At 37.9% G+C, this 25,046-nt stretch overlaps 1 protein-coding gene across 1 annotated transcript in view; it reads right to left on the minus strand.

The window, feature by feature from the left end:
• Nucleotides 1-2,958: 2,958 nt before the first annotated feature.
• Nucleotides 2,959-25,046, minus strand: part of LOC140139697 (UDP-glucuronosyltransferase 2A3-like) — a 37,854-nt gene continuing 15,766 nt past the window's right edge. The window contains exons 3-4 of the mRNA XM_072161399.1: nucleotides 18,930-19,149; nucleotides 2,959-3,360 (exon numbers count right to left, since the gene is read on the minus strand). Coding sequence (XP_072017500.1) covers nucleotides 3,090-3,360; nucleotides 18,930-19,149 — 491 coding nt within the window. The 3' untranslated portion in view covers nucleotides 2,959-3,089. The remainder of the gene's footprint in view (nucleotides 3,361-18,929; nucleotides 19,150-25,046) is intronic.

Raw genomic sequence — 25,046 nt, forward strand, 5'->3', positions numbered from 1 at the left:
TGCGCCAAGGAAAGGATTTTAACCAAATTATGAGTTTGAATATTGTGCTACCTTCAAGAGTATTCTAGAAAACATGAAAAATGGGGCCTGTCAAAAAAACTCCTTCGCGCACAATATTGTATCTTTGTGGGAACTCATCCCCCGACAATCTTTTTTTTTATCTTTCGACAGCCATAGTGTTACTGTCTATGATTTATTAACAAATAATAATACAATACAAAAGATGGCTGATTTTATGTAATAAATTTTAAACACCAAAAAGGACAAACCAAAACGAAAACAAACACCACAAAAACAATGACACAGACAAAAGGGCAAATTTCCCATGTTATTTTCATCAGGTGCCGAATGAGAAAAAAAAAAACTTATAAAAGAGGAAATGCAAATAAAAACCAGAGTGGCAGGCAAAGTGACTTTAATCCTCATTAAGGTCAAATGTAAATTTCTTGAAATGTTTGCCCAATTTACCTTTACCCTAGGCAATCCTATACTCTGTATTTAGTTTCAATCTCACAAAGTTCATAAAAGCTTGGAAACTGGGAGAAGTCTTTTGAAATTTACATCTATGAATATAAAACTTCAAACAAGAAAGTTGATTACAATTCTGTGTTCAGAGTCATAGACATATCCCCCGACAATCTTTGCCGACAACTGACCCTAATAACTGGTAGAAATCAGACATAATAAATCAGGCTAATAATGGGAAACAGATAATACCGTAGAATTCCGTCTAGAAGCATATATGCCTCTAAACGAGGGTTTTTTTAACGAAAGATATGAAAGGCCAATACCCTTCTCAAAAACATTGCAATAGATTGGTCTTACAAATATACATGTTTGTACAGCCGCCTTTATCAGTAATATAGTTGTTCAAACTCCAAATAACGTTTTCGTTGAGAGTGTCTGCCTCTTGTCTCTTGTGTCAAAAAAATCGTTTAGAGGCATATATATGCTTGTAGACGGAATTTTACGGTATGTGGTCTCAATCAATATGTTCAATTATTATAATCAACCTGATATGTTGGACATTTGGGGGACAATTTTGCTTCATATTTTATAAGAAATTTTGGAAAATGTGGCTGTCTTTGGAGTGACAATGTTCCTGCTTGCTACCCTCATCTGGGACCAATATGATCCCAGATCCCGTCACCCCAAATTAGTTTAGTCAAAGTTAGTGAACATACCTTCTTAATAAGCCAATAATGTGTCTGCTGTCCGCTTTCTTCACTCCACTATCATTATTATGTATTTCATCATAAAGAATTGAAGTAGAATAATTGAGTTAGCTTGAAATTCCCCTGGACAAGGAACTTACTGCTAATTTGTCTCGTTGTAACCCGTACGAAACTCGGGGAGCTGATCCTGGTTGCGATGGTTATTTGTGGAATGTCTAAGGTGTGCGCTCTTGAAGCAGCAAAGTCCCTGATTTGTTGTTTAATGGTTTATGGAATGATGTGGGGCCGTAGTGGTCAGCGACACCCTGTAAAGTGTGCTGAGGCTTGTGGATCAACGTCTAGGCGTTGTGCCTGTGCGTAGCGCACTATAAATCACTGCGGGTTTTTTTTTAGAACTCGTGAATGACTTTTTCAATAAGAATAAGGAGTCCAGCTCAACTTGGAAATGGGCTATCCAGTTGAAATCCATACAGCCCCTATGGATGGCATGACCTTAATTCAGGTAACCCAAATTCAAACTCCATGTGTCCGTGTGGAAGAGTAAGGTCATGTGGTCATGTCTTCCAAAGAGGGATATGGATTTTAACTGGATAGCCCAGTCTTAATTAATTAATAATTAACTGGCTGACTCTGACAATTTGATCAGTGCAACATTTTTATTGTATTCTATTATATCTACAAAAATACATAAAGCCAAAAGTTGTATTAACAATGTATTTTATAATATTGAAATTAATATAATGCAAAATATTTATTTCATAACTAGTATAACTAGTATGTTATTATATAATAAGGTATGGTATCAAATTAAAGTCTCGGGTTCAAATCCGACAACTGGATAATGATTTGATTTGATTTGATTTGATTTGATTTGATTTGAGTTTATTTATGCATATCATTCAATTTACAGAGTTCACATTATAAAAACATAGAATATAAAAAGACAATAAAATTACATTTATAATTACAATATACAATACAATTGCAGATATGCATAGGATAACCCTTTAAGCCCTAAAAGGGCTTATTTCCAAAGGGGTCCTTTAAAGCTTTTAAACATTGCACACATTAACATCAAAAATATCAAAAAAACTAAATATGATACCATCAAAAATCAAAAATTATCATTCACCTTTTCGGTAAATCCCATAAGCCTTTGCGAGTACACCTAAGAACTCGTCATTCTGCGTCACGCCGCTCCGCGCCGATGCGCACATCGTTTATCGAACATCGTTACTGCGCATTGCAAGTCGGCGTGACGTCAAATGACGAGTTCTCAGGTGTACTCGCAAAGGGTTATGGGATTTACCGAAAAGGTCAATTGCACAAATATCAATCATAAAGCCAATATGTGTACATCCATATCAAAAAACGATGCACCCGCCGGCCGCCACATGTGTTCTACTTCACAAAACAGCCAGGAATTCACACCAGACCCACCCCCAAAGCGGAGGCCACATCAAATCATCCCCCAGTCAGACGATTTAGGAATACAGAGAACATTCCCCAACTATGTGACTCCGGGATAACCCGAAGCGACCCCTACCCGGAGACGAGTCCGGCACCCATCGCCATTATGTGAAATGAGACACATGCAGCAGCTGACAAGCGCACCGCCCTGACATGGATGCACACATATTGCAGATGTGTATGAAAAGGCAAGTCTACCATGATTAACTGGGGTTCAATGCCAGACCCCACCCCACCTAATCAGTCACTGGTTTCTCGCATTACATTATTAGGTGTTTTTAGTAGTTTAATGTCATTTTTCTGTGTGTTGTACTTGGGGTGGGTGTACACCATAATACTAAGGCCAGGTAAAATTACATATTTTACGTCCTCACCGTTTTGGAAAAGTGATGAGGGAGTGAGGATTTTTTTTTTTTGCCTAACGAGACTACGAGGGGCTTTTACCTATTCCTGTTTGGCTTTTCGCGAAGAGCACACGCGAAATACACATCGACACATTGAAAACAGCAAAATTAATATAGCAACCAAACATCCAATCAGGAAAGCCCATACATCAACCAAATGATATTGCCAAAACGTGAGATCATGAGCAGCCGATCGTAGATGAGCGCCGCCATGTTTCACGGCGAATTCGGCCCAGTCTGCTGCTCGTTGAGGGGGTGTTTTTGGATCGTCGCGGAAGATGCTTGACACGCGTGCCATATTGGTACGATACCTGTAGAATGAAGAAGAGAGTGAAAAAAAAATGTCAAACATGTCAATTTTTAATAATTTGCCATAAAATTTGTATGATATCGAGAATTTCAAAAAAATCAAAATTCGTTGATATCAGAAGGATATTCCTCGTATTCAGAATGCAATTTGGTGTAGGCCTATGTCCTCTCCCTGACAAAAAAATGTTGTGCAAAGGTCAGGTGCCCGAGCCCTTAAGACCATACTTTATACTCAATAGCTACATAAAAGTACTAGTAGTAGTAGTAGTTGGTGTAGCAGTAGTAGTAGTAGTAGTGGTAGTAGTAGTAGTAGTAGTAGTAGTAGTAGTAGTAGTAGTAGTAGTAGTAGTAGTAGTAGTAGTAGTAGTAGTAGTAGTAGTTATTATTACTATTATCATTATTAGTGTTATTATTATTATTATTATTAATGTTATTATTATTATTATTATTATTATTATTATTAGTGTTATTAAAATAATAATAATATTATTTGTCCTTCTGATATCAAATAATTTAGATTTATTCAAATTCGCGATATTACACAAATTTTATGGCAAATTATTAAAAATTTATAATTTTTATATTTAATAGTTATCGAAGTAAACTATTAATGTAAAACCTATTCAGAGGTGTCATTACTATCCTACCTCGACACATGATAGATATGGATATTGCCGTTATAACTAACACTAGGATCCACAACATGTTCATCTATCAGGGCACAGTTCTTAAACCCCAATACATTTTGTACATTCATTGAATGACCTTAGAAAATATGGGTACAAAAACTCTGCAACTTGAGGTCAAATTTTGCGCTATGAGTGTTTAATTGAGGTTAGTGAACTCTGCCATTGGGATGAGGCCATTGTGGTACATAGTGCAAAACCTCAATATTCACTATTCCCCAAAATAGTCTCATTTCCAATGGCACTGTTCATTAACCTCAATTTAACAACCATAGCTCAACCTTTGACCTCAAGTTATGAAGTATGAGATTTTGTACCCAACTCATTCAAAGGTCATTCTATGAATGTACAATCATGTTGGGTTTATAGAACTGTGCCATGTACATATGCGCATGTTGGAGATCCTAGTGATTGCGCCACAGCCCGCCTCATATTGTTGTGTTTAGAGATATAATTTGCCGGAATAGTTTGACGTCTCACGAACCAACGACGGTATTGGGAACAGTCCATTAGTGCAGAAAGTTCACTAGTCTAAAAATGGTTGAGCATTTTATGTTCTGATTAGGGTTAGAGATCAGGTTTAGGGTCTGTGTTAAGCATTAGGATTAAGGTCTGTTTTTATGGTTAGGGCAAGTGTTAGGATTAGAGTTATGGTTAGATTTTGGGTTATAGGGTAAGGTTTATGTTTAGGGTTAGGTTTGGGACTTAGGTTCTAGGTTAGTGTGAAGTTTGTGGTTAGGGTAAGGGTTATGGTTTATATTGGTTTATCAGACTAATGACTCTTATGACAATCGACCTGTTACCAAATCATAACTTTGCGTCGTTCACCTTGAGATGTTTATTGTGTTGAACACATCATTGTGCAAAGTATGGGTGTTTTCTTTGTATTTTCTGTTTCATAATTATGATTAATGTGTGCTTGGCATGTAATACTTATGATGTTTATTATCAGGAACAATGGTACACATACAATCGGTGTCAGAAATGCACATACATCAGACGACATGGTACATAATTTGCCAATTACAGAATATTCATCATCGCAACATTGGTATTATTTTACCAAAGATAGCACAGGTACACTACAAGATTCCTCTTGCGGTCGCCTGCACAGGTACACTGTCGCCAATACCTGACTGGTATACACGGAACCAACGCTGCTACTACAATGGTACTCCCTGATACTGCACAGTACCAGCTAAGTACCTTGGGGGACGTGTACATGTGCAGGCGGCAGCAGTAGGAATCTGGTAGTGTAGTCTATCGTGACTAGTATTACTACAAGATTTAAATTTTTACAGTTTGTAAAATGAACCTGAATTCTTCAAAAGTTCATTATCTCTGGGTCTGCTCCAGCTGACAGATTGAATTAGAATTAAAGTTTTAAAAACATCCATAACACCCTTATGCCCGGAGTATAATAATTATGTTGATGATATTTACAAATCACTGCGTCAGTCTGCAAATATTTGCAAAAGTCTGACTGGAAGATAATAAAGCTACCACAGATTCACGTGCCATTATAAAAATCTCAAAAAAAGTAACTAACTCCCCTTAAAAATTGCCATTATTCAAAAAGGGACTATTGTATTACAAATCTTTAAAATGTGTTGGAAGCAGATTTTATTTCTGCGCATTTTGACACCTCATTTGATACGATAGCCCAGAAAACAATACAACACCGGTCAATTTAATGTAGTGAGGTCCAGATTTGAAAGATTCACTTACATACAGTACAAAATCACTCATATCATTACACAGATTTCCTTCCATTATACTAAATACAAAATCAATACAATTTACCGCAACTTTCAAATCTTGGGTTACATTGATTTAATAAACGCTGAACGCCAATAATTAGTCAATGCTACAAATGAGGTGTCAAAATGTGTGGAAATATTCTGCTTCCAACGCATTTTACAGATTTGTAATACAATCGCCCGTTTTTGAATAATGGTCACTTTTTTTGATATCTTTAATCTACGGTTCCGCCATATGCGAGGAGAGCCTCGATTTTGCAGCATGCATTAATGGGAATTGAACCCGTCATATAACATTGCGTAATTTAAGTGAGCTAATCACTCGCACCTGTAAGATTGGTATCTTTGAAAAGAGCGATATTGTATTCAATCTATGATTGTAGACATACACAGGTGGTGAGTGCAACCTGCTTGTAGTGCAGGGCGATCTATTCAAATGCAATAGGCGAATACAGTGCGTGTAGATTTCAAATGGAGTTGAAGGTATCCCCATTTGAAATTCACACTCCCTGTGTGGAATATTAAGGTCATATCTACCATAGGGGTTGTAAGGTTTTTAACTAGAATAGCCATTTGATCTTTATGTGGCATGCGACTCACAAATGGGGAAATATCATCGGTTTATTTGTTGATGGTGTAGGTTAACCATCGTCCTATTATTAACACTTACTACCAACCCTCTCTATCATCCTATATTTGGTACCTACTTTATATCCAAAATAAGTACAAACATTCCTTATGTTATGTTGCTATGACGTCATAATGTAAGTACACATTCGCGAAATTAGGGAATCCCAGATGTACAAGTATAAGCCTATTGGCTGAAATTGATTGTAAACCTGAGGTCCTGGGTTCGATTCCCAGACGGGATCACTTTTTATACATTGTCTCCTTTATTATTTGCGACGGCGAACCTGGTAAAAATTATGTTTATGACTCAAAGATTTTATGACTTCAATTAGTTCTAAACCAATGACCACATATAGGGTGCAGGTGTTCAGGTGTGTTATTAGGACATCATGGGACCAAGGCAACTAGCACTGGCTCTAATAACACACCCACGCATAAAATAAAAGTCTTTTTGTCCATGACACCTTGCACAATAACAATTGCGACAACTTCATTTTGTTGCACAGTTGTTGTTTTGTGTGTGTTTGTTTGTTACTTCTGGCAATATCATTTACGGACAGAAAATATAATGATGATTCAATTTGATTCAATTGCCGATAAATCAATTTGTACCTTGTCACGGTATATTGTAGTTGCCAAACAATGATGGTCAATTTAAGGTTACCAACTAAACTCTTCAAAAAAAAGTTTGGAAACTTTCCAAAACGGCTATATATGTGTGTGTCCGAAATTTGAAATCTATATATTTCCATATTGTTTCATATCAATAAAAACATTGTTCTTTCCTGTCAAAAATGACACCAAATATGTGACATTAACTTATTCCATGGTTGAGTAACTGTCTTTGAAAGACAAGGAGGTCGCAAACAAAATGTGCGAAATCTGCCATTGTCTACGTCATTTGCATCAGTAAACGTAAGTAAGGAATATCACACTGTTTCAATAAAAACGGTCCCAAGTTACTGCCAGCCTGATGTTCCGGTCTTCTGCAGCCGTTGTATTTCTTGGGCGGCCGCTTCTGGGTCTGTCTTTGACATCTCCAGTCTGACGAAACCTGGCTTTTAGCTTGGAGATCATACTGCGGGAAACTCCAAAAGTTGCCGCAACTCGATTCTGAGGTATGCCAACCTCAAGCTGACCAATAGCTCTAGCCTTATCCAGATCTGATAATTGAACTATGGTTGATTAGAACTTTCTTGCAATTGACCACTATGAAAGAGTGACCAGCAAGAGAGATTGACTTGCGTTGATCCATATGAATACACCTGTAGATTTGTTAATCCCATCCTAGCACTTTTCATTCAAAATGACATACTGCAAACAACTTTTCAGTCATTCTTTTATTCATGCATTAACCCAGTCATTCTTATATTAATTCATTCAAAGCAAATGGTCAATTTGGCACATTTTCTTTGAGACCTCTCTGTCTTTCAAAGAAAGTTACTCAGCCGTGGAATAAATTATCGTCACAAATGAGAGGTCATTGTTGACAGGAAAGACTTTTTTTGAAGAGTTTATTTTAAATTGTTGCGATTCGGTAGTTCACAGCATCTTGCGAATGGTAGTGAGCTTTGGCAAAATTTGCATTGATCATTTCATAGCGAGAGTGTAGAAGAATTCAAATATCACAGATATACTTTTGTAGGTTCTGTGGCTCTGGAGTTATGTTGTAAAGAGGTCTGAAACAACAATACTTTTGTGAAACGTACATAACTCATTCACAACAATAAATAAAGCAAGTTTTCAAAGTATAGGATTTGTACGTAGAATGAACTTTGCAAAACATCAAGTGTTATTTTTCAATAATATATTTATTTAGGTCATGAAAATCTTCTTTTTTTTTTGGCTGCAACAATACCTCATCTACCCTTGAACTACGATCGAAACAGCAACGACAGATTGCTTTTGACTGTAGCTTCTTTCAACAATAAGTAGATACGATCAAGTTCATTGGTCAAATATAAAGCGCTACCTCACTATACCGACTGAAGTACATGTGGATGAATGCAGACCCGAAACAGTAATGGAGCAGTCTACCGTAACATAATGAGACCTTTTTAAAGGTCAAAATAAGTTTACTTTATTGGTACTTTATAGCGTGGGCTTATTCAACCATGCTTGTAAACGTGACCGACAGTCACCGGCTTAAATAATTATTGCAGCGATTGGAGTTGTATATACGATGCACGTAAACGCCGATAGCTACAAGTATATTATGTGTATGTATATTGGACAAGTTTTCAACATAATAATTTCAAGGAAATACACCGAGCAAGGAATAATATTTCATATCTGGACTTGAAGCAAATGGAAAATTTGCAAGCTACAACAGGTGAATCTGGCAATACCTTTGGAGGGTATTGAAAGTGTTGCCAGTGCTAATGGATATGTAACCATGACAAGATTTATATCCCTGGCCTTGTACTTTTGTATAGAGCAATTCACTGAAGACAATGGTCGGATTTACCGAATGGCACGTAACCTTATTGTCTTGATGCTGCCACAGATGCTGTTGCTCAAATTAACTTTCCAGCAGCCTATTTTTAACCCTGTTTAATTCTGTGTCAAGGCAGTGCTATAGACAGTTTTGATCCACTTGAGACATATATAGCGGCACTATTATTAATAATAGTGTCTGAGAAAGCTGTTTGCCGTTACTGCCGTTTTCTGATGCTGTTGCCGTTTGGTGCTAATTCAATTTCAATCCACTTTAAACGAGTTGTCTCATGCCTAATGTAAACTCTTGTTTCACGATATCGACTGTGCAATTTAAATTAGACCTGTAACATCAACTATTTGAATTACGTCAAATCTTGGCTTCTGGCACCTGTAACCGCATAACAAAATGGACTTGGAACTTACGAGACGCATAGGTAAAGCTGTGTTTCTATAACACTGATAATACTGTTGCTCAAACGGACATGAAATATTATGCGGTTTCTTCTAGCTGCAACAGACCAACAAACGCTCACGAGACTCCAATCCGTAGATTTATTGAAACACCTTTAATTCCGAACATTATTTTTAAACCAATATGACCTCAATGGACGTATGTGTACCACCAAGAATCTAAAGAGTTTATAATTCAATTTGCAAGTAGTCAAATCAGAATGCCGTCTTCGCCACCTTCTGCAGGTCTTTTCACCAAAGGAGAAAGGCTGCATCGATTTGTAAGTAGCGCAGGGATTCTTTACTTCAAAAGGATTATGTCCGCTCTTGTCATCCCCATAGTTTCCTCGTGGTCGTGGGTGACGTTAGCTGACCAGTTTGCCCACAGCACCATCTCCCCGAGTATTTTCTCGATGAACGTATCAGTTTATCCAGACACTACTGAAAACACTTCAGACACAAGATTCCCCAATGGTTCATCTCATCAAGAAATCACTTATGAACTATCTGCTGTGTTTCTTATCTCCCCTATTTTAAGCATTTTATTTTCGCCACTCGCCGGTACTTTAGCGGACAAATACGGACTCGATCTACCTTTAATTATTGGTATGGTCATTATCTTATTCATGATCATATTCTTTGCAACTTCTACTGGATTTATTTTGATATTCATCGCAAAAGCATCAGAAGGAATATCCCAACCATTCCTCACACCGATTGCTCTAGCGAGGATTTGGGAGGTTTATCCGTCTGATTCTAAAGAAGGGAAATTCGCCCTCGCTGTTGCATTAACAGCGAACTTCTTCAGTTTCTTTGGATCAGTTTATAGCGGCTTGATGGTTGAAACATTTGGACAGAGGATCTGTTTCCTTACTGTCCTTCCAATCCATGTTGCACTTGTTGTAAGTGTCCTGTGGACGTTCAGAAGTCAGTGTTCAAATTCTGAAAAGAAAATCGACCAAAGAGAAGACGAAACTAACGTAGCAGTGGGGAAAAGTGGGCGCAGTAAAAATGAGAATGATGCTACTTGTAGTTCAAGTTCTAATGCCAACAAACCTAGTACTGTGACAAAGGGATTCTGTAATGCTAATGATAGTGTAGTGACACCAAAGAGATCTGCCTCTGTTGATGATGAGGAGGCAGACTGTGATGACGAGATCATGGAACCAACCACCCACAATTCAAATATGAAAGAAAGTGGCAATGTTAACAAATACAATGGTGATATTTTGCAGCCTACGTCAGAAGAAAGATCTATGCTGAATCGTAATAATGTAAAAGGTTGTGTCAGAGTAGTTAATAATGACGATGATTATGATGAAGGAATTATGACTAAGCATGGTGATAAAACGTCTTTAAATAACGGCGATGAAAATCTCGCGGATTCATTTCTTGATGAAAAAAGACCATTGTTGAATAATGATAGCAACGAATTCGGAAGAAGTGATCCAAAATTGTTTCACATACTATTAAGTGATGATAATCTAGGCTATTCATCTGAAGAAGACAACTATCTGCCTAAAGTTGACGACACCACAGACGATGAAAGAGCTGCTGATTCACGGTTGTTTGACATAGCTACCGATTCTCAGATGCACGTTGCTATTGGCGCAATGATTTTCAGTTGGCTGGGCAAATGCAGTTTGGAACCAGTGTTTGCGCTCTGGTTCTTCTGGAGATTCCACAGCGGACCTGCAATCGTTGGATTAGCGTGGGGTATCTCAGGTTTCGCGGTCCTTGCAGCGAACTTCGTCGGCAGTCGTTTCGCAACTTATAAATCCGATTACATCTGGGCTTTCCTTGCAGCTCATCTTCTAGTATGTGCTCCTGCATTCGCGGTTCTACCTTTCTCATCATCTCCCGTCATCGCCAGTCTTTGTCTATTTATCTACATCTACTGCGCGTGTGTGTGTAGATACTCATTGCTATCCTTATTCTCAAAAATTGCTGAAGTTAAATATGGTAATTCTCTCGGACGTGTAATGAGCATTGCCAATATAGGATTCGTGACGCCTTATATATTTGCACCCGTTTTATCGGTAACTCTTTTGAATAGTTTAGGAATCAAATATATGTGCATTTTAATTGGTGCAAGTACTGCACTCTATGTGCCGTTAATATTCTTATTACGAACAATAGAAAAACCTGTTTATGGAAATATATACAGAGGCGAGGATAAAGGTTATCATATTGTTCATAAAGGTACACCCAAAATGACCACGAAGTCAATTGCGATAAATACCAAAAACAAGTAAATAAATATCGTACATGGTAAATTAAATAATAATGTGCATGGTTTAACACCGGTCTTAAAGCGGGAATGTTAGCGAATTTTACATTACAAAGAGACTTCCAAACGGTTTTGAAAACATATAGTCACTGATGATTTCTGAACATTGCTTGAACCCTACATTCAATGGAAACTAGTCGTGGAAGTGGAAGTTAAATGAATGTGACGATTCTAGAATATATCCTAAGTCTAGACAATAATTATTCAGGAACTATGAGTGCGCAACAAGGTTTTCAATACCTTTTACTTTGGTAAAAAATTAACGCCATATTATAACATTTCTGTAAAAATAGATTAGTATTTATTTTCTATTAAATTTTAGCTTTTACTGTCAGATATGTCCCCTTTTAATTTTGAGCCGAACAAGCATAGAAAATTGGAATTTGCTACTAGCGCCCATGCATGTTACTCCCGCGGTTGTAATACGGTACGGTCCTCGGGGGGGTGTGTATGTGTATCACGCACGCCGTATACGTACTGTGCATACGTGTTCGACTAATATTTTCATCGTAACAATTAAACGCCGGTTCCATCGTTTTATTCAAAATCTCGGATTTTGACAAAACTACAACACCTTAAGCCACCAGAATTTAAATATTTTTTGAGGGCGTTCTCCTCAGCAAATGTTATAATATGGCTTTAATTTGTTAACATTTTTACAATTTTAGTTTTCAAGATCTGTACATGTAGTACAGATCACCATGGACCAGTTTGCAGCTGATCTCACAACCATTTCCCCCGAATATTTTCTCCATGAACGTATCAGTTTATCCAGACACTACTGAAAACACTTCAGACACAAGTTTCTCAAATGGTTCATCTCATCAACAAATTACTTATGAACTATCTGCTGTATTTCGTATCTCCCCTATTTTAAGGGATTGGGTTGGAATGGCAGGTGGGTTAGGGGTCAACAAAAAAATTACCTTTTTGACCACAACACATGTGTATGTATGATGACAAAACAATACCTTAAAGTACCATATTTTTAATGGGTTTTTTTTGGTCATAAACACAATTTTCTGCAAGTAACATTTGTTTGTACCGTGGGCGTGTTTGTTTTCAGGTTGATGACAGAAAAGGCACAAGTAACAACCTTGAATTATAATATAGAATTGTGACTAACAATCCGTATAGAGGGTATTCAATACGACGTCTCTTATGACAGAGTCAGCAAATTCGCCAAATTTGCCCGGGAGTCACTCCCATTGTGGCCTGTACACCATCCGCAATAATCAACTTTTGAAAAGCACCCTAAACAAGGATTTCACCCTTGGCTAAAACGATACCCTAAACAGGTAACAAGGATTTTATTCCTTGCATCAAGTTTTATACCCTAAATTGCATTTCCGCGTATTAGCAATTGCAATTTTGCAACCCTTTTTTCCAATTTTTATTGTTTTTAACACCCTAAACACGATACTCGCGTATCGTGCCTACCCACGAAGAACTACCCTTTTTACGCGTTTTTATTATCGCGGATGGTGTACATGCCATAATGGGAGTGACCCCCCCCCCCCCCGGGTAAATTTGGTCTATTTCCTATGACAAATGTATGATTTCTACAATATATTGCAAAGTACGGCTAGCCAATCAATAATTTCACGCACAACCTCTATTGTTATACCGTTCCATATTTCATACAATCTATTGAAATGCGGCCCATACAGGGTCAATTTGATTGATCAATATCAAAGACCCTAGATACAAGAGTGGATACAAAATCTATCATTGTGCACTGTACACATGAACATAATAGTGATTTTATTGTCCAACCGCCAATAAAACTACATTAGATCTCTTAGAAATATTATTTTGTATCCAGTCCTGTATCTAGGGTCCCCAATATTGATCAATCAAATTGATCGTGTATAGGCCGCATAAGGCCCCATTACGACATAGTCATCCTCATTCAAATAAAATTCTCATGATAATAGAATAAAACAGGAGATCGGTTTAAATGGTTGTGGAATCAAACTAGAGACCTGTCCCTTTGTCACCTTACAACTGTTCCATATGCAATAAACCAACCAAAATTTTTTTGTTTTTTTGTTATAAAATTTTTAATTTATTTCCTCCAAAACCTTACAGATTTCCATTCCAAATGTGTACTTTTATATACTTTAGACCTTTAGAAGTTACGAGACCCCAAACTTTCTATAATTCCAGGGTTAAAACCCTCTATTAAATGGTTCAATTCAAATAGCCTATATATATGATGAATTCTATAGGGTTGTTTGTGTCATTTATTCTATCAAATATTACCAAATATTCATTGGTACAAAATTGAATATACGAGGGGCAGTCTGTATGTAATGAGAGTTGACCTGTGACCCCATATATTGAATATGTGGATGGAATTTTTTATGATCACATAAAGACTACCTTTGTCTTTCAAACCACATAATGAAAATGATGCCATATACTTGATTAGGTAACCGCATTAGTATAAAAGCAATACACGGATTTAGGGTTTCTCTACCGGAAGTCAATTTGTACCAAAATTCCTTCCCACAATGCAATATGCGTATTGCATAACAAAGAATATTGATTAACCTCCGAACTGTATATATTGTTATGCAAAACGCTTATTGCATTGTGGGAAGGAATTTCAGCACAAATTGACTTCCGGTAGAGAAACCCTAAATCCGCGTATGGACTAGGGTCACTGTCAAATCACGCAAAAAGGCGGGCTTTTCAAATTACAACAAAGACTTGTGTTTATAAAGTTCGGTAACAGCAAAAGCATAATTGTGCATATAGTTAGTTTTGTAAAGGAATAAACACTAGGTCCTGGGTCTGCCTTTGGTAAAATCTGAGACTTGCCATTAAACTTGGGTGGAAATGGGACGTTTTTGAACTTGAAAATGAAAACGCCATGACATTGATTATCTCTAAAATGAAACAGATTGAACTAGAGTCAACAGACGCTGAATACAAGCCGCAATTTGACCCCTATAACTTGACCCCTGGGTTACGGATGGGGTCAACTGCTCTTGCATTCTGCTTAGGATGTCATAAGAAATATTCCTGGTGAATTTCAGCTTAATCGGAACTTATACATGGATTTTGATTTTTTGAAAATTTTTGATTGACCTTTTGACCCCCTTAATGACCTTTGACCTCAATGAAAAAAAAACCTTATGTACACCGACAAAATGCATTGTTCCAATTTTAATTTAAAATTCTACTATGCTTAGTTGTTGAGATAAAAATTCTTAAAGTTATTTAGCTAAAAACTGGAAGTGACCCCTTAATGACCTTTGACCCCCAAAATAAAAATACCATACATACATCAGGTAACACTGATTCATGTATGATGGTTATATTACTCTGGTCTGTCTACATTTTGAGACAAAATTTTTTTGAACATTTTTGATAATTTTGGCTTTTGACCGGAAGTAACCCCTTAATGACCTTTGACCCCAAAACTGTAGGCATCCTAAAGACCCTGGCTAGTAGCAATGTATGTGTGCTAATGGCGACTCTCTGCTATGTAATTTGTAAAGACAGTGATTTTTTGAATATTTTTAGACTTTGACCGGAAATGACCCCTTAATGACCTTTGACCCCTTATCTGAGCACACCTTATAGACACCGACTAAAGTCGAGTCACATGATATAACCATGTCCTCATCGCATGAAATTTGTGGAAGGAGTAGCATTTTTGTGAAATCACATTTTGACCATTATAGCTAGGTCAAAGGTCACAGCGAGGTCAAAGTCAAATGGAAGGTTTGGCCTAGTCCAGTGGTCATTTGGCTCAAGTATGGTTGAAATCTGTTGAAGCATAAGAGAGCTAGGGCGAAACGTGGCAAAATGTCACGAGGTTGCCAGAAGAAGAAAGAAAGAAAGAAAGAAGAATTGGGAAGAGACAGAACAAGCCGACATTCGTCGTCGGCTTGTAAATAGTATGACTGGTAACATGTGAGAGCTAGTACTCAGTATACGATGATTACTGAATACTGATGCAAATCAAACAACAATCTGCACATACGTAGGTGAGATGACCGATACAATATGCTGGAATACTCTCCACACTCTCCATACTTTAATTCCCGAGAAAATCTAGAATATACAACAATACTCATTTCAGCCTCTTATTGCCCTTAACGACTCATTTTTAGCCAGTGACTGTAGACCATTGATTTTATGCTCATGCTGTTACGTAATCAAGTGTGTGATATAATATTTAAATGTGTTGTTTGAAAGACAAAGGTACAGTGTTTATGTGATCGATTAGCGCATCATGCAGTTATTGTTAACTACATGTATGCACACAACACAGGGGCACTCACAATAGGCAATTGAACCCTACTGGTAGCGCTGTATCGTAGCCATTGGGGATGAACTAGTTAGTATCATATATCAAAAAGTATAAAAGCTATGATTTTAGTACTTTCTCTCTGTTTCAATTTCTTATTCTTTTCCAAATATCTGAATCTTCAACCCGGTACAAGCTTTAATAACGGGGGAACATACATTTTTATTAAACAGAAATCCTACCATCTATCCAAACTCGCCGTGTTATTCCAATGCACATTTTACTTCACCGGGCAGCCATTTTTTGATCGTATTTTGAAGATTGTCGTCATAAAACCGTCATAGGTACAAATTTAGTACTTTCTGTCAATCAATTATGGCTTATTCTCTACATGTAAATCTTTAAATAATTGTCATAGTCCTTATAATAACGGTACTCCGCCTTGATGAGTAAATGACAGCAAACAGCTGCAAACCAGTGAAAAATATCCCAAAACTTGGTCAGTGGTGCTCTGTTCGTACATGTCAATAGAGTCATTATCGATTGGATTAGTCGTCCGTAGGGGACAATTCGGTCGCTCATTGGATCAATATTATCAGGTGGTAATAAATTTGCATTGGACAATAGATTACTATATAATGGTTTAGTACTGCACATATCGGTTTAATCTTCAATAAGCGGGTTAATATGGCTGGAAAGGTCATGGTGAATTCGCCGTGGACGTAAGTGCACTATGGTGTTTGCAGATGTGCGGCACATTGCGGTATAATTTCTATCCGGTCAGAATTTATCCGGATACTTGGCCACTATGACCACTAGCAATATATCCATGTACGGTACATCGATATCCTCCTCAACCGAAGGATATTATCGCGAGATATTTGCAATAAATACACACCACTATAAAAATGTCTGCGGTATAATCGAAAGTAGGAGCTTCTTCATGATGCGTAGAATGCGCGCAGAACATTCGGAAAGATTCTCACCCCAAGAGTTATTAAAACAGAAGCTACATGTTTGCCGCCATGATCGTATTGTTGAATGGGCTGTTTATCATGTTTTTATTCTAGATTATTGTTGTATTGTTCTTGACTATACCTGTATGTTGGGTTTAATGTCAATAAATTGATTGTTTATAGCTGGCGCCACAATATTTACACATTCCCCGTGTGACCTCGGGGTCATTGCAAATGTACGATAATGTTAGTTGGTCTCACTATAAACAGCAAGAATATCGGTACATATACAAGGATTATGTCGTATGCGGTACACTAAAAATGCGGTATATTCACTACAATCACGCTGCTATGAAAATATACAGGGTTACAAGTCAACTCTCATTACATACTGACCGGCCCTCGTGGGTTAAGGTCGTATGTGTAAGGTTAGCGTCAGCTATATCTCACGGATCACTGGATCCCCAGATTGGATTATTATAACATTAACCAGATTTCGTGAATATTGTTCCTATATAAACCCAATGACCGTGAAACTAGGACAAATAAATACGGACAAAGGTTTGAAGTGTTCTGGAGGTCAAGGTTTAGATATGACTAGTGCGAGCGCAGCCAGCATGAAATTTGCATATTTAAGTGTTTTCGTATTGTATTCCTGAGCCTCTTTAGCATGTTTAGAGCGTTCTTAAAGTGTCTCATAACCGGGCATCATGAATGTGTGCCAAAAATCGCTTACCCTCCCTCTCAACATCAACGAAAATCTTTCAAACCTTCGTTCCTATGTATGCACCTCCTGTCCCTATTTATACCAATTTACGGTACCCATTGGCTACTTCTGTACTGATATTTTTACTGTAACTCATATTGATCATTCCTTTGAATATTTATATGAAATTCAGATCAGCATAGGCGTAGATCCCCGGGGGATGGGAGATAAATCACCAATATTTTCCCAGGGGGATGCTCCATACAATCACCCCCATGTTGACGCCTGTATGAGGGTTTCTAACCAAATTAAAAGTGCCCATTTTTCCGCGCTTCGTGCGAATAGTTCCACTTTTGCACCATATTTCATCATTTAGCTTCAATATGGCAAACTTTTTTACGCGCTTCGCACGCATTTTTATACCATAAACTTATTTGGTCGTCAAAAGGTGCTGGATTCACTATAGACGAATCCAATTTCACGCATTCCTACATTGCTGCCCCCCCCCTTAGGTCTATTCCACCTAAAATGTGAAATCCTGTGGCCTTGGCGGGGATATTAAATTGCATTCCATCACCCGTGTTACACGTATACAAAAGAATGATGAACATTTACCATGTTTACAACACAATAATATTCAACATCGATTCAATCCACCCAATTGGGCAGTAACAACACCAGTTTAGTGCAGACGGGACCCAGTAATGGCCTACTGAATTGTGACCATCACTTGGCTCGTTGGATTCGTCTATACTACAAGAATTTTTTTCCAACCCCATCCCCCCAATATCAAAAATAAATCTACGCCACTGCAGATCAGCTTAATGCTATGTGTCCTGTATCCACTGAAATTTCTGTAGAACTCTGGTTTGCGTCCCGCTGACTCGCTGCTAAAATGACTTTACCGGGATTAATACCGGCAAGAGAGGACAATTGCGGCCTAAGACCGGGTCAAAGGAACTTGAACATTACAACTTTTGGTAAATTTTCTCCCGGGAATTACGAGCCAACTTGATATTTGGACAACTTGATATATCTGCAAATGAATGGTTCAGATCGGATGTTAAACCCCACCAAAATTTTCCTCTATAATAAGGATTCAGAAAAAGAGTTTTGACCTAACTGTGATGTACGGTTCTTGAGTTATAAGCACAAATGTCAAAGGTTAAATTTTGACCTCAACCGGTGTCAACATCGTAAATTGAAATTTGACCCCGTGCAACATTTGACCCCATGCTGGGGTCCCCTTGTAGCGGATTGGTTTAGTTGGCCACCCAGAAGTTATTGCCAATGACACATAGAAAACGTCTATATAGGCCAACTTTTTATAACTCAACATGTCACTTGCTACCAAAATATGGGATTTGGCTCCCCAAGTACATCTACTTACTTGTCGTCGTCAAATATAGCATGAATCGCTTCCAACAGAATATCACTCGTCAGATCGGCAATATTCAACCGCAGTCCTATGCCCCTTGAAGCCACTCTTTGCGCGTTGTCATATTGGTCAAAGAAGATGGGTAGACAGATGATAGGTACTCCGTGGTAAATGGCTTCATAGACGCCGTTGAGACCGCACTGGTAGATCAGGAGCTTAGTCTTTGGGTGACCTGTATGCAGTGTTAATGCAAGATTGGATGACAAAGACATGCTAAAATACAGTAGGGCTATCTACTTTCTTAAAGGAGGTCTCCGGCAATCAGAACATTACACCTTACGTGTAAGAAAGTTAATTATCAAGCACGAATTACGTGGTTTATTTTCAACAAACCCATATTCATGATATTGACCATAAAAACGAATTAATACAGCCGTCTCTCAACACGTGATATTCAAAATTTGAATTTGTTTTAAATAAAACCTTGTGATGTGATTCGTGCTTGATAATTATTTTTCTAACATGTAAGGCATAATGCTCAGTGGCTTGCGCAGCACATTGAAAGTGGGGGGGGGGGCATGTTGTTCAGTTCCCCCGAATGGAGAATGATTAGGAGTGTAAGGTGCGGGCGAAATCAGTCATTTCGGGGAAATTACTGATTTCCCCGAATGACCAACAAAAGCCCCCTGCCCCCCCACCCCTTTGCGCACGCCACTGATAATGCTGTGATTGCAGCGCCGGGCTAACAGCAGATGCTTTTTGGGAACAAATTGACAAGATCTTCAACTCATTTTTGACAAGTTTACCCATTTCATTTTGACAAGATTCTGTTAAGTCCAGCTCTGGCAAGACAAACTATTCAAATTTGATTTTTTTTTTTGAGGGGATCATTTTTGACAAGACAACTAGGCCTACTCAAATTTTATAAGAACCTATTACTAGGCATGTCCACTAAAAATTGAAGTACTTTTAAATTGATTCAGACCTAACTTATTGGCTGGGAATTGATGAAAGAAACATTTTGGCGTTTAAATAATCTTAATCGGACGTTTCATTCCAGAGATATGGCCTTTCGAGTGTCACGGTTTTATATAGGGCTGCTAGAACATTGTTAAAAAGTTAAAGTCCAAAAAGGAATACTAACAGAAAGTGCAACTTTAAGGTACTTTTTCTTAATTTATTTATTAACTAGCTTATCTGGAACATTATATTGGCTTATAACAACAGGAAAATAAGATCATCCTGAAAATTTAATCGATGTTGTTGACATACAACAAAAATATAAGACCTCAAAACCCATGGTTTGTTTGGTGAAACCTCAAGCGTGATCATAGATGGCCGCCATGGAAAATATCTCCATAGAGGAGATGAACAATAAGTGCATTATTTCAAATGAAAAGCGGTAGTCTTAAACAGTGTTCAATCTTTTAAGGTCAGCACATTTTATCTTCAAAAATTATTATATTTCATCATGGCATAAGTTTGTTAACATTAATCACTACCAATTTTGAGAAATTTGCTCCAACTCAAAGGTTATCTTTACTACACTGAGCAATACACTGTGTGTGCATGGAAGCCATGATGGATAGCATATGAAATGGACATGGTAGTGAGAAGTGCACGGGGAAGTGCATGATTTGAGATGGGCCGCGGTAGGCTTAAACATTCTTAAATTTCTTAACATCCTACACATTTTGTCTTCAAAAATAATTTTATGAGTATGTAAGTTTGCTTGTCTGATTCACTCCAAATTCGGAGATAATTGCGTTTGAACACCTGGTGCACGGAATGGTGTCACTTCAACCTGTTGTAGTTCTCATCTCATTAATTTTTCAATAAAAAAAGTTGATCTCTTCATGAAGGAAGGTCCTCTCTATTTACTGACCAAACAGGAATAAGTTTGGTTAATGTTTTCTGGTGGAATCAGGAATTTCTTGAAACACCCTGATATAGGCCTACATTTGGATCAAAACAAGTCATGTACGCCATTTAACAGGCCTGGGATTTCTTGTATCGATCAGTTTCTCCATAGACAATACGTGTGTGAGTCCACGCACACAGTGAATGAAAAATCGTTCTAGTGGAAACTGTATTGACAGTGGGCATCCCTACTATTACTTTTTTAATGACAAGGCAAGCTTATCAAATTTGAATAAAATTCTTGTCATTTTGATGAGAGTATCCGATTCATTTCATTACTCGTTGATGGTCGATAAACGTCCCAATAAATCGGACTTAGTCACCGGTCAGTTCTACAGCATAGATATCCATGGCTAACGATGGTTAACTGTGGAAACATGTTAAAGGACATCAAGAAAATTTTCTAAGTTATTTATTTTGAGCTCTTTCGAGACGAGTAATGGATATATTCTGTAGATTTAGGTTTTGTCTGTGACTGCTAATGTGAGGCCAGAGAGTTGATATTCTTGAGAGGGCACTCTATTCACGTGGTTTCTTTTCCAACGCTAAAAGATCACGAATTTTGGTGGTTTGCAAATAAAAAGTGTCCGCACTATCGATTGATTACGTAACTGTTATGAATAATTTATTAGGTTTTTCAATGCAATCGCCTCGACCCATTAATACATATTATCTGTATTATCAAAGTACTTGGAATAGCAATCCGGTGAGTTCACTGAACTACGCCCTAATACTGATGGCGTTTTAATGGCGTTTAATGGCGCTAATCCTCTCCATACACAGATGAACAAATACAATAGATGAAGGTCAACACGTATGACCTCCTATGTGACATGTTATATGTGATGTACAAAAACCTGACTATCATAAAGATCAGTATTCGTTTGTGCATATGAACTGCACATTTACGTTGCTAGATATTACTCATTATATATAATGACAAATATTGGTATTATGACAATACGGTATATACATTGTATATAAAACGACTAATAGATCCTACTATCATGGCGTCAGGTCAATGTTCATCATACCCCGTATGTTTCTTAAAATTCATTCATATTTGAGACAAATTGCTGTGCCAATTTTATTGGTGAACAAGTAGATCCGTGTTTTTTTTAATTTTCATTTCCTTTTAATGAAAGAATTAAGGTTTTCCACTGCACGGTGGCCACAAGGGTGATACTAATTTTAATGCTATATTTTCAAAACGAATACGTGCTCCCGGTTGGCTCTATAGCGATTTCACAGAAAAGGTATTTCTAGTGCAATGCAGCGTCGGACTCTAGCTGAGAGCGTAGCCTAAGTCATTCCGGACTCCAAAAGGGCTCTCCATACACAAATGAACAAACACAAAGGAGGGTAGTCTCCTCCGTGACCGGCTTGATTTCGATGGAGCGGAACCAAATTGGCTGCGGAGGAGACGGGTCATTTTTCCATGCAAATTTTTCAGTGTCAGCCGCCTGGTGAGGCCGTCGTAGGTCGTACGGGGCTCAAACTCGGTGGGTGGGTGTAGTTCTGTCCTTGCAAGAAGAAGTTTATGTTCGTTAAGTCATCCGACCCCGGGGCCCCCTCCAAGGGGTCATTTGAGGTCAAATGACTATAAACTGCCATATGGGCATGAAACTAGGTCCTACGGGACTCAAACTCGGTGGGTGGGTGTAGTTCTGTCCTGGCAAGAAGATGTTCATGTTCGTTAAGTCATCCGACCCCAGGGCCCCCTCCCAGGGGTCATTTGAGGTCAAATGACTAAAAACTGTCATATGGGCATGAAACTAGGTCGTACGGGGCTCAAACTCGGTGGGTGGGTGTAATTCTGTTCTGTCAAGAAGATGTTTATGTTCGTTTTAAAGTCATCTGACACCGGGGTCCGCTCCCAGGGGTCATCTGAGGTCAAATTACTAAAAAGTGTCGTATGGGCATGAAACGTGGTAGGTACAGTCAACATTTAAAACAACATTTTTTGAAGGTCATTTTGGGGTCATCCAAGGTCACCACGGGTCATCTGAGGTCAAATTAGTAAAAACTCATATATGGGCATGAAACTTGGTGGGTACAGTCAACATTTAGAGTTATAAGTTTAGATCATTTTGGGGTCATCCAAGGTCACACAGGGGTCATCTGAGGTCAAATTACTAAAACTGTCGTATGGGCATGAAACTTGGTGGGTACAGTCAACATTTAGAGCCAAATTTTTGGAAGGTCATTTTGGGGTCGCCAGGGTCATCTGAGGTCAAATTTGTAAAACTGTCATATGGACATGTCACCATCAGCCTGGTAATCGCGCCCAGCCGAGAACCGCCAAATATGGTAACCGCCTAGTCTATTTTAAAACTGATGCATCAATGACTATGTTCATCATGTCATTATTGTATCATTCTCACATACATTAGGAAATGAATTTGGAGAACAGAGGCCTTGCATGTGACATATCATCCCGTAAATATGGCGGACTACTCAAATGCATTCAACAAAAGCATGATTGCAATCAAATAGGTTGATGACAACATTTGATTGAATGGACTGCACTCCGCCATAACTACGGTGAAGGACACCGGCTCAAATCCTTTGTTTGGAGCCAATCGATAATTTCATGCAGGGCCTCTGTACTTTCTGTTAATAAAATACTATGCTGACCTCACACTCCAGTAATTTCAGATCATTGAGCTCAGTAATACATCAAAGAATGTCTTCCAATTCATGAAAACAAATAGATAATCTGCATATCGGATTAAAAGCTTGAGGCATTTCAATTGCAAGGCCCATTACTTATACACCAACAACAACATAGGCCTACAAGTGTATATAATGTAGCATGTGCACACATTATCATGTTGTGGATGGTGAATCAAGCTGCAGTGCCTACCCATTCCCAAATAAATGCAGTGACCAACCGGTGTTCACTCATGATTGACGTACTGATCATTATGTATGATTTAAAGTCATAGGTTTTGGCAATTTGGGAGGGGGTGGGTTCAAAATGACCCCATAGGATTATACGGGGGTAAAAATTTCAAATTGCTCAAATACCCCTTTCAAATATATCAAATTATTTAAATAAATGAATGAATGAATGAATGAATGAATGAATGAATGAATGAATGAATGAATGAATAAATAAATAAATGAAAAAAATTGAACAAATTGTAGCGTAGCATTAAAATCATAATAACCATTGCTGGCAGGCGGATTCGAACCAACGATATTGACATTACAAGTCTGATGCTCTAACACTGAGCTATGCCATCATCTAGTAATGAGGGTCAAGTTTTTAGCGTATACAGTGTTTGTCTGTGAAACTGACGCCTTGTGAAATAAATAAATATAAAGTCTCAATTTTTAATTTAAATTTATTTGATAATTTTTTAACCTATATTTTCTTTAGAGCAGGGACAAATATTTCCCCTTTTATCCAATTTGGCCGCTAAATAAGAATCTACTTCTTTTATTACTGATTTAATTCCGCGATTTGTTCCATTCAGCAATATCAAAGATTAATGTCAAGCATCTCACGACAGATATTTAGTTGGCTTAGTGGTTTTGCACAGTGCTTTTTAACGGGAGGTACCGAGATCGATTCCCACCTCTGCCTGCATTTTTTTTTCAAGACTGGGAAATAATAACCTGGCATTCGCCGCTGACATTCGTACTGCAGAAGCGGAGTTGTAACTTGTTAAACTTTGCTCCTTCCGTAAAAGGGTACATTATTTTGGCACTACATTATTTCTTTTTTTTCCACATTGCTGGTAGGCCCCTATTAAATATCAAATGGTCATAATTGGCGGTCACTTCAAATCATCGCCAACTGAACGAGGTTCAGGAATGTACTCTCATTGTTAATTGTTGGTTAATCCACCACTTGAACAGGACTTAACCAAAGCAAACAAAGACTTAAGCTTTTTTACGAATGCTATACATAAGTATAAGCTTATTATCCTCTTCAACAATAGGATTAAAGATTGGTGCTTGACTGGAATTACGTGCTAGTGTCATTGGTTATTGTTAAAAGGCAATAAGGTGTGTAATTGCAATATTTCCTCTGAATAGGAAAGACTCTCTACATCGAACCATGGATGCTGGTGGTTCGAATTAAGCCCGATCCTGACTCCACTTCGCAGCGGTATGCGATGCTGCGATGCTTTTCAAACATCTCAGCATCCCGCGATGAAATTAAAATGTACAGGTGGAGTCAGTATCGGGCTTTAGGAA

Source organism: Amphiura filiformis, chromosome 18 (genome assembly GCF_039555335.1).
Source record: "Amphiura filiformis chromosome 18, Afil_fr2py, whole genome shotgun sequence".
Classification (NCBI taxonomy): domain Eukaryota; kingdom Metazoa; phylum Echinodermata; class Ophiuroidea; order Amphilepidida; family Amphiuridae; genus Amphiura; species Amphiura filiformis.